Source organism: Berghia stephanieae, chromosome 1 (genome assembly GCF_034508935.2).
Source record: "Berghia stephanieae isolate SIO BIC M18660-M18661 chromosome 1, UCSD_Bste_1.3, whole genome shotgun sequence".
Classification (NCBI taxonomy): Eukaryota; Metazoa; Mollusca; class Gastropoda; order Nudibranchia; family Aeolidiidae; genus Berghia; species Berghia stephanieae.
This window is the reverse complement of record NC_088360.1, coordinates 23,530,931-23,542,493: the sequence shown is the minus strand read 5'-3', so window position 1 is coordinate 23,542,493 and position 11,563 is coordinate 23,530,931. Positions and strand designations below refer to the sequence as shown.

The window sequence follows — 11,563 nt, the reverse complement described above, 5'->3', positions numbered from 1 at the left end:
AGGGGTAAGAACAATTAACAGGAACACCTATTTGATCTGACCATCGTATTCTCAGCAAAAAATCCCAGAGGGGATCATGATAAAACCAGTACAATGATACAAAGCTACAAACACCACAAACATTACAAGGACATCAGATAAAGAGGGATGGAAGAGAGAATAAATTAATAAAGAACCTCCCAGTCCAGAGGCAGATGTTCCCCCACACTGAAGGCATCTCCTCTTACAACCTTGTTGATTGTGGCTAGGCTAATGTCTGAAATCTGAAATAGGGCACAACACATTATTTCATAAACAAATTGATTAGGGCCTATACCTTGTGGGGGTGGGGGGTTCCCAATAGCTCAGTTGGTAGAGCACCGACTCGACAAGAAGATGGAACTATATCAATCCTGGTTGCAGATACAGATAAGACTTTTTTCAAATCAACTGGCCACCCAGCAGTGATTGGGTAGCTAGGTCTGCTAGATCAGGTGGAAAGTACATTGCTATAGACTTGTGTCATATCCAAAGGGTAGCAAGTAATTGCTTTTGTCCATTTCACAATATAAAAACTAGGATTAATTCCGGCCCCATGGGCCTAATAGCTCTGAAGGTCGACTATACCTTGGGCACCATGATGGAAAAAAAAACATATTTCAAATGGACTATTGAAAATATATATATCAATTCTTGAAGTCAACGGCCACTGACCTGAGTGGGATCTTCATCATCCCCTTTGTGTTGAAGCATGGACATCTCCTCCACATCAGAGTCATCTTCGCTGAATACACAAGTCTCAGGATTGTTGTCTTCGCTGATATTTGTTTGGGATTTATTTTTTTTTTCAAAACAAAAAATAGGTTAGACATTGAGGCGAGTTTACAGTAACTAAATAAATAAATAAAAACAAATAAATAAATGAGTAATAACATAAATAAATAAATAAAAACATATAAAGAATAACATAAACAATTACAAAAACAAAATAGACAAATAAATAAATAATTAATAAAAATTCCCTTTCTTCATCCCCAAAGGGAAATTTTTCTTAGAGGTCTTTTACAAAGGAAGACCGGAATACCCAAGGCGTCCCAAAGTAAGCTAGGGCAAGGTGACTTACTCAAGGCCACACTACATAGCGGAGAGTTGAACTCAGTACCTAGATCTATGTATAATAATTTAAATGTCGGAGTAAGGTCATAAAGATCTAATATTTTTCTCTCTATTCTTATTTATTTCTTATGTGCTAATACTACTCTGTACTCTGAGTAATATTATGCAGAATATTTCAGAAAATAAAATTGAATTGAATTGAAGCAAAGACCATCCCATGGTGCCATGCAGTACAGAAAGAAGCACATGGGAATAAAATGTGTGTCTGGGATTTAATAAACAAAACATGATTGGTGGGTAAGAAACAGACGTGGGTCTAAGAAATTTGCTTTGTTTGTTTGTTTGTTTGTTTGTTGCTTTAGGTCTCTTCCAACACAATTGAGGTTATATGAGAGACCGCTGAAACAAAAAAAACAAGCAATCTAACAAAAATAGTACAATGTAAATCAAAATCATAACCTAAAGATATCATAAGCTAAATTATAAATAACCAAGAACAAACAGGCAGAAGATTTACAGAAAAAAAAATATCCCCTGTCAAAAATACAATCACAAACCAAAGAAGCAGGATAGGCTAGTAAAGAGAAGAAGAAACGACATCACTATCGGATCGTACACCCATGCGAACATCATAGGTATATGATTCAAGGGTGATGCTCCCATCCAACCACCCGCAAATTTGCTTTGGATGAGAGACAAATTTTCAAGGGACATGAGGTAACAACACAGCTGAATGGAGAGAAATGGTAGTGAGGCTCGAATTATTATTGAAAACTAACAATTCAAGAGCAAAATGCTGATACAATTTAGAAAAAAAAAAAAACCTTGAAAAACAAAGAAAAACAAACAAAACAAAAAAAAAAACCCTTAAAAAAACCCAGGACATTCTCAAAAAGATGGGAAAGAAAAAGGGAGAGAAGGGGAGGGGGGGGGGGGGGGGGGGGGGGGCTTAACTTTCATTCATGGTTTAGTATTGAAAATAGACAACCTAACAACATAAATGAACAATTTTTTAAAAGGAAGTCGGAGCAGTTACCACTTTTTGTCTTAAACTAATATCTTATTTGTGACCACCGTCTCAAAACGATATAATGCTGGGATGAGTTGGACAATGGAAAATCAATTTAGAATTTAACATGATAAGAAACATGAACAGTGAGTTGTTTGTTTGTTTGTTTGTTTTTTTTTTTTTGCAAAGCATGAAATTGTGTTTATTCTCAACCTTAACAAATAGAAACTAACCCTATCTTGCATACTTGTGACTATAAAATCCACGTTCATCATTTGGTTGATCCCATCATAATACTGCTTTGAGACAGCGGGTCACATCTAAAAACGAACAAATCTAATTGATGGTTCCTCGATTTTGTTGCCCTGCCTGTCAAGCTATTGACATGGATGCCTTTTTTACTATTTTCTCATCGTATGAGTCTTGAGTTATTCAATAACATACAGTGCATACATCAGTTATCATACATTTCATCAAAACTAGTCGAATAAACATTTCACTGGTTTTATTTTTGACTGAAAATTTAAAATAAAGTATATTTTGCCCCTGAAATCAACTGACGTCCATGAACTGATGACCCATAGCCACCTTAAGTACTCGCATAACCCCTAAGCAAACAACTGAGCATTATTCACAATATTACACAAATTATTGAAAAAAAAACCATAGTGTCATAAGGTGTTGTGAGTCAAAATATTGCGAGAAATACTCACTCTCAGAGCCTGACCTATTTGTGTGTTTGGCATGTCAAAAGGGTAGCTCAGGACTTTTCGTTGATTGGAAATAAATAGTCAGGGGACAAATGGGGTAAATGGCAGGAAATATTCTGATTGGTTAATGCTTAGAAATGGGTAAATCATCAATTAAATCATAAATGCCAATAAAGCAAAGCCAAACCTTTCTTTGTTTTTATTCTCAGCAAGCCCAAGTTTCATCATGTCCTTAGACTCGTCTTCATCTGTACCAAAGGCTTGAGTAGCCTGGTCGTCATTTTCAATGTCCATAGCATATGCCTGCGTTGGGTCTTCCCTACCAACCACCTGTTTCCCAGTGTCTTTGACATCTTCATCCTCACTTTCATCATCCATCTCATATGCCTGTGTCTCAAGCTCACAGGTCATTGGGTAGGCTTGGGTTTCCATTTCCTGCACTTTCTTGCTCGATTCAAGATTTCCTTCATCTTCTTCCTCATCACTTTGCTCTTCATTATTGAATGACACGGTGTCAGAAACAGCAACAGTGTCAGAAACAACAGTCTCAGACACAGCAACAGTGTCAGAAACAGCAACAGTGTCAGAAACAGCAACAGTGTCAGAAACAGCAACAGTGTCAGAAACAGCAACAGTCTCAGACACAGCAACTGTATCAGACACAGCAACCGTGTCAGAAACCCCAGTATCTGAAACAGCACTGGTGGCATCAAAGACTTGTGTTGGCAAATCCTGGGTAGTGATTTCCTTTGCAACATCATCAAAAACCTGAGTTTCAGCCTCCTGATCCACCCTCTTCATTGGTGATTTGTTTTTTGCCTTCCCAACAGGCGACGTTTCATCAAATACCTGTGTTGGTAAATCATCGTCAACAACTTCCTCGGGTAATGTTTTTCCAGTTTTCTTTGGAGAAGTTTTAGATTTTGTTTTCAAAGTTGCTTGTTTGCTTTCTTCTTCAATAACAGCCACAGTGCTTGGTTGTGTATCTGCATTTCTAATATTCTTTCCCTTTTTCGCTGATTTCGTTGGAATAGAATCAAAATGCTGAGTTGGCTCACACATTTTAGCTGCTTTATCCTTTTCTTCTACGTCATCATCATCACCCTCATCATCATACACTTCTTCATCACTGTCCCTCATTGGGGCTAGAGTAGCCATGGCAAACATGTCATCCACTTTTTCGTCCTCCTCCTCATCTTTTTCCTCTTCCTCAAATACTTGTGTTGCAGTCGAATGTTCATCTGATTTCCTTTTTGCTGAAGCATTGTCTTTATCCGCCATTTCATCAAAGCTTTGTGTTTCTGCTAAAAAAAAAAAAAAGAGAGAGAGAGAGAGAGAGAGTACATTTAAAAATCTAAATTATCTATACAAAAAAAAAGACAAAGAAATGTGAGTTTTTAATATTAACGTTCTCAAAGTGCTTTTCAACAAAACTGAACACGTAGGACAAGACATCACCTCTGTAAGGCCCTATCACTCATTTAACCACAGAATATGGGGGGGGAGAATGGAATAAAGAGCCTTTTCCAGACCTCAACTTTGAGCTTCCCAAGCAGGGCTCGGACCAATGTCCTTCCGATAACGTGTCAATTGTCATAACACAACAGTACTCAATATTTGCTACAAATTCTTTTTCTTTTTTTTTTTTTTTTAATGAAAAATGCACAAGATTTGAGATGCCACCTATGGATTTAGAGACACAAAAATCAGTTTCAATTTAGACAAATGCAAACCATACAAATGTAACTTATGTGTTAAAATTTCATAAATGTGACCCTAAACCTAAAAAACATGTTGCAAAATTAGCTTTTTAAAGTGTCGAAAAAAGGATGGACTTATATTGGGGTGAACCTGGTGCTGACAATGTATAAGTTCAGCTTATAAAATATGATTTACCATTACAATCCACACTGGTCTTTTTATTAGTGTCAAAGCTTTGAGTTGCTGCTAGTTGACTTTCATTTGAAGTTCTGACATATCCCTTTTTCCTCATCGTAACATCAGAGTCCGGCTGGATAATGGGAATAAAAAATAAAATTTAAAAATTAAATCATAAAAAAATGATTTTTAAATATTAAAAAAAAATTTTTTTAATAATTTTTCCTTCCTTTTTCAAAATCAGTCAGTATTGATGTCATTTATTGTTGATTTGTTAAGTAAACGACCTTCTGGTACAGCCTCATATAACAAAAACACTGTGATTAACAAGACACATACTCATTATTTCATCAAAATAAACAAGTCAAATTTTTTCAATGGTTCATTATCTTGTTACATTTGTTATGACATAAAAGAGATATTTGTTAAACGAAGTGTCTTATGCAGATTTAGGTGTCCCAATAGCTCAGTTAGTAGAGCACTCACTTCACACGAAAAAGGAATGAGACCATTCCAGGTAAATGTATGTTTGTGTAACCGAGTCTGTAAGATCTGGCAGAAAGTACTTTGAGATAGACTGGCAACTTATCCAAAGGGTAGCAAGCAATTGATATGGTCCATTTCTAGCTATAAAAACCAGGATAAACTCCGACTCCATGGGCCTTATAGCTCTGAAGGACGGCTTTTTTTATGACGATATGTGGACCCCGGCTATGACACTCCGCTACTTCCTGCAGGCCCCTGGTTTGAGAAAAGGCTCTTTACTCACACTCTCTCGCCATACTCAAATGAAAAACAAATACCTGGCTGGTAACGGTGTTGCCTTATACACAGGCCATGTCTCCTCCTAAAGTGTCACTTCTGGTTTGGGAGCCCCTGCAAAGGGCTCTGTGAAACAATTAGTGGATATTGTGCTATATAAATATAAGCTCATATTCATTTCTTTTTTTTTTTTAGGACAGCATTTGATGTCATAATATTTCAATCACCTGATCAAAAGCTTGGGTGGCTTCATCTCCACAATTATTTTTGTCATCATTATCGTCATCATCAACATCAGTATCATCTCCATCTTCAAATCCACCATATGCCTGAGTTGGTGCAGCAAACAGAGCTGTGGAAACACAAAATAAATAAATAAATAAATAAATAAATAAATAAATAAATAAATAAATAAATAATTGAGCATTTAAAAAGTGTATTTCACATATTAACCATGATCAATCCACTTCCCAATGTATCATTTATTCCTCCAGCAAATCATATGGAAGCATATTTCCATTTCATACAGTACCAGTCACCTGCAAGGCACCATTTTGAACTAACATTCTTAATATATCCATCTCTGCATGTAGTGACCTGAATCAAGTGGGGTAATATATGCAAAGTGCCTTACCCAAGGATGCAACAATATGGCTTTCAAATGTAAAATGTAGAAACATCGGATAGTCTCAGGCAGATCCCATATAAAAATTTAAAAACCAAATAATTTAATATTTAAATTCTTGTTGGTGAGACATGGCAAATAAGTGAATTCATAGCAGTTAAAGTCAAATCAATTTGGTCAAAATTTCATTTATTCGAACACGATATAATTGCAATGAAGAGTTTGAATGAAGGCCAATTCAATCCACAGACTAATAATAATAATAATAATAATAATAATAATAATAATAATAATAATAATAATAATAATAATAATAATAATAAATAAATAAATAAATAAAAATAATGGTGATGATGATGCGATGATGATGATGATGATGATGATGATGATGATGATGATGATGATGATGATGATGATAAAAATAATAACAAGGATAAAAAAAAAAAAACAAAGAAAAAAATCCTAATGAATCTACCGTCATTCTCTTTGCATTTTGAACTTGATGCTTCTTGTGTAGCCTGAGCAAAGGCAGAGAAATCTGCACCCACATCAGATTCTAATCATAAGGGGAAGTGAAGAAAAAAAAAGGATCACTGAAGGCAGATTCAAGCACTTAATTAGAGACTACAGGCTTTTGAATGGTACAAAAAAGGAAACAAAGAGAGAATTAAAATTTTGATGCTCCAAATTAAAGCGAATTCATAAATAAAATCTAAAAACCTATAGTTGGATGCCATCAAGAATAAGATTAGATTAAAACAAATCTTTTTTTTTTTTCTCTTTGATTCTTACGTCTCATTTTAGAACCAAACAATTCAGTTTAAACTAGCAGGTTGTCCTCTGAGGGCAACTAATTGGAATGGCATTTTGTATTGAGCGATGGTATCTAATATAACAAAGGGACAAATTAGGAAGGAGGCACTTGTGTACGAAAAGATCTGAAGTGTGAAGCACTTAGGAAAGGCTGTCCAAGAATATATATATATATATATATATATATATATATATATATATATATATATATATATATATATATATATATATATATATATATATATATATATATATCAAATGCCTGATATGGAACTCGAACCTGAATCAACAAGGTTTCAGAGCACACTATCATATCTGCCTTCTCGATTTAATCACAAATGTAAATGAAATTGGAATGATTATTATGGACTAGCACTGATAGCACAATTAAACCTTGACCTAACACACACAATTTTTTAAAAATCACCACAGAACTAACTTAAAAAACCTCCCTTAAAAACAGTCTAAAAATCAGACTATTCTTAATGAATGATTGGTCTGAAAACCCCAGCAACCAAACTATATATAGATAGAATGAAGTTGACGTCACTCGCGTCTTTGTTATTGTTTTTTGCCATCCGCGTTTATGCGTAATTCTCACTAAACTGTATAAACCAGACTATAAAAGTTCATGGTTACACATAGTTTTGTGTGTTTGTTCGTTATACTTCTGAATGGCAATGTTGTGAGCTTCTTAGTCTTAGCCAAGTGTACACTATCTATACGAAATGACGTGAACATGTCACAAAATCCACACACCACTGTCATCAAACAACTGAGTCTCTTCAACTGTCTTTTTAACTCCTTTGTCTCTCTTTCTCCTCGGGGTTGTTATCATGTCCTCCTCCTCACTTTCCGATTCAGACAGGACCAGGGTTTGTATCTCACCATCTGGGAGGGCAAAGAGAGAGAGAGAGTAACTGGAATAAACAAGTGAGGCTCAAAACAAAATGTAAGGTTGAATTCGTAGACATTTGCAACAATGAATCAAGCAGCCATGAGTTTGAGTTTAATATTAATACTAATGGACTCTTCTCAAGCCCACAATCTGGTCAGTCATGAGGCTCTTGATGTTTTACATATACACAAAATCGCTTTTTATAAACCGTTTGATAAAAAAATAGGTTTCTAAGAATTTCTTCTAGACAGATTATGATTTGGATTCCCGCATGTTCTGTGAAATGGTGTTCCATACAAACAGACCAAAATGAGAAACGACCCTTGCTCTCGCTTTTGTGATACCTTAAGCCAAATGTCTTTGTTGATTTAGACTGTATTTTAAAAGTTTGTACTTAGTTATGGTAGTAAATGTATTGTATTTATAACAGCATTGAACTAAAATCTTTGGAAAGGTATCACAAAAAGGTCATAATGTCTTAAACATAATGAAATCATGTAATCTAAATCTTTGGAAAGGTATCACAAAAAGGTCATAATGTCTTAAACACAATGAAATCATGTAATCTAAATCTTTGGAAAGGTATCACAAAAAGGTCATAATGTCTTAAACACAATGAAATCATGTAATCTAAATCTTTGGAAAGGTATCACAAAAAGGTCATAATGTCTTAAACACAATGAAATCATGTAATCTAAATCTTTTAACAAACAAAAATATTACCATGTAAAATGAATATAACAGCAGTAAAAAAAAAGAACAAAAAACTGGAGCAAGACCATAGAGCAATATCCACTAAATGTGCTCAAAGTGCTTTACAAGGGCCCCCTAGCCAATAGCAACACTTAACATGAAGGACGAGACATGAATACCGAACATGGGACATTCCAGACTCAAAACCCCCTTCAGCCTATTAAAAAAACCAGTAAAAACGTTGATGCATCACCTGTAATACTGACAGACGGAAAAAGAGTATACGGCATAAATTGTCCATATTTGGTATTTTGTTCATGTTTGAAGCTAAAATACTCATTGTACTTCACTTTTTACATTCCACGGCTTCTAGCAGCTTAGTATTCACTTTAATTCCAGAGAATGAAAATCCTGTTGCTCAAAACATACATGGCTTGCCAATTCACCTTGCTATCATAAATCCTATCAAATCATTGTCATATGCATAATGTCAAAAATTATTTCAAATCAATAATTGGTAACTCTATTGTACGAATGGGGTCCCGTTAGCTCAGTTGGTAAATCACTCTCTTCACAAGCAGGGACCAAGGTGCAGTCGAGATTTTTTTTCTGACCCCCCCTGTCCACCCAGCAGTGATTGGGTAGCTGGGTCTGATAGATCTGGCAGCAAGTACTTTGCGATAGACTAGCGTCCTATCCAACGGGTAGAAAGCAATTGTTATTGTCTGTTGTAAACTATAGAAACTGAGATCAACTCCAGCTCCATGGGCCTATGGCTCTGAGGGACTACTTTACTATTATAAGAAACATTCTTTTTAAATTTAAGATTTAAAAACAAAAAAAAGTTACTCCTCTCAATCCTCTCTCTGCCAGTCTGATTATTTTTTTTTTATTTTTTAAGTATCTAAAAATCAATCTAGAACTTGCCCATAACAAAGTGTGACAAATCAAGTATGTGAAAATGCTTTTAAAGCAATAATCTGTTGTTCAATCACTCCAGACTCCCGATAGCACAGTTGTGAAGCATGCACTGTGTAAGGGCAGCTATCCGTTCACAGTGCAGTCACGACCCCTTTTTCAAATCAACAGTGATTGGATAGCTGGGTCTGTTATAACTACTGGCAAAAATTACTTTGCGTTGGATTTATCCCCTTCCCAAAGGATTGCAAGCAATTGCTCCTGACTGTTCAATATTTTAAAAAAGCTGAGACAAACTCTGGCTCCACAGAAGAGCCCTGAAAAGCTAATTGTTTTTATTAGAGAGTCTATCTTAGTTTTGTTTTTTAAGGGTTTTACGGCGCTTGCAACACATTTAGGTCATATCAGCGCCAGTAAAAAGGAAGAAAATGGGATAGTAAAAAGTTCTGGAATTACAATTAAAGCACCCAAGAAAAAGTAAGACAAAAGGGGAACTAGGAACAAATACGGATCAGATGTAGAATCCAAGAGCATACCACCAATGTTCTTTGTTTGAGATCACCTATAAGTCTCATCCGGACACAAGCACAAAACCCAATAAAGAGGAATACACTCAAATGCTTACATTATTCATAAAAAATAAATATAACAATACATAACAGAGCGATGATTTACAAGGAAAAAAATATCATCTCCCAAAACAATAACTATGCATTTGACTGTTTCCCTCCCAGCCAGGACTCCGAACAGGGCCAAGTAATCTCATTCCAAGACAAAGACAGAAAGCATGTTGGAAAATAGATATAAGGGGATAGAAGACACAGTATGTACCTCCCTGCCCACTATGCGAGGTCAGGATCCCCACCCAGGGTCTATCTTAAGTTGTAACTAAATTACCAATTAATTACTTAGAAAACATACCTTGTGACTGTGAGTAAAAAACTACTGACAATATGTAATATAGGTTTTAACAAGTTATTGGAGTCTTAGACAAACATGAGGACTACAACTACCACAACTACTACTTTTACCCAACTATTATTAATACTACTACTACAACAACTACTACTACTACTACTTCTTTGACCCATACCATCCAATTTGTTACAAGATATATCACGGCATCTAAACTGCACTATAAATCTGACCGTTTAGTTTCCCGCTGTTCCGAGTGCCGACGTAACCTCACCCGACAGGTAACCGGGGTCAACAGCGGTCAGCCGATATCAATTCCAAGAACGTAGATTTGACGTGCATTGGGTGATACCAATGGATGATTTCCGTACCAATTAACCTCACGATCTTCGTGACGATGCAATTCCACCCAAAATGCAAAGAATTCTCGCAGACCTACTCTTTCCATCGGTCCAATTTTTATTTCAATATCTCCAGTACTTATTCCACAAGCCGTGATTCAAATTCGCCTATTTTTCTATAGCATTTAAATAAAATTACTTGTAATTACCTCAGGATTCTAAAAAAACGTTGCTATAAACTTCAAATTTTTTTTGGGTGTGATTCACAAGGCACAAGTTTTACTACGAAATGAGGTAAGTTTCATTTACTCTTCAGTTTTCATTATTTTGTAATGATTATTTTTCCGCGGTAGGTCAGGTAATAATGATATTACCTCTTTAGCCTTGTTCTTGAAACGTATATTTCGCTGCGGTTTTATTGTTAATTATATTTTTATTTTTTATTTTTTTCAGTGATGAGTTAATTTGATTTTTAAATTGCATAATTTGAATTATCTTGCTAATGTTTAATTTTAAATGACATTGTGTGTTGGGCCTCAACTTAGCTCAACTGCTTGTTAGAATTTTCCTGCCCCCCCCCCCCCCCCCTTTCTTTCACCAAATTGGGTGAAGTATTTGGTTTTTCTTTTTCCAAATTTTATGTACGCTGTTATGTATGCATGGATATGAGAAGTAATACAGAGTGTTTTAAAACTCATTTTATTCATTAATTCACTATATCATTGCTTACATCGCTCAGTCAATTTTGAATTTTCTCTTACAGCATGGACCACACAATTGCAAGTCATAACCAGCAGTGAATTCATTATGTAGGACATGTGGTATGATTTGTTTAACACAGAAATAGAAACGTGCCCGCAAGAAACAATTTAAATGTTCAAATTATTCTAATGACATTCTTTTAGT

General features: G+C 35.3%; 1 protein-coding gene across 3 annotated transcripts in view; it reads right to left on the bottom strand.

The window, feature by feature from the left end:
• The window catches only part of LOC144970662 (uncharacterized), a 45,223-nt gene that overhangs the window by 13,175 nt on the left and 20,485 nt on the right, over nucleotides 1-11,563 (bottom strand). For 2 of the 3 annotated variants that reach the window (XM_078910533.1, XM_078910524.1), the window contains exons 10-15: nucleotides 7,652-7,783; nucleotides 6,555-6,635; nucleotides 5,682-5,806; nucleotides 4,711-4,825; nucleotides 3,002-4,118; nucleotides 694-796 (exon numbers count right to left, since the gene is read on the bottom strand). In XM_078910533.1, coding sequence (XP_078766659.1) covers nucleotides 694-796; nucleotides 3,002-4,118; nucleotides 4,711-4,825; nucleotides 5,682-5,806; nucleotides 6,555-6,635; nucleotides 7,652-7,783 — 1,673 coding nt within the window. The remainder of the gene's footprint in view (nucleotides 1-693; nucleotides 797-3,001; nucleotides 4,119-4,710; nucleotides 4,826-5,681; nucleotides 5,807-6,554; nucleotides 6,636-7,651; nucleotides 7,784-11,563) is intronic. The other variant, XM_078910543.1, reaches the window with a different exon arrangement.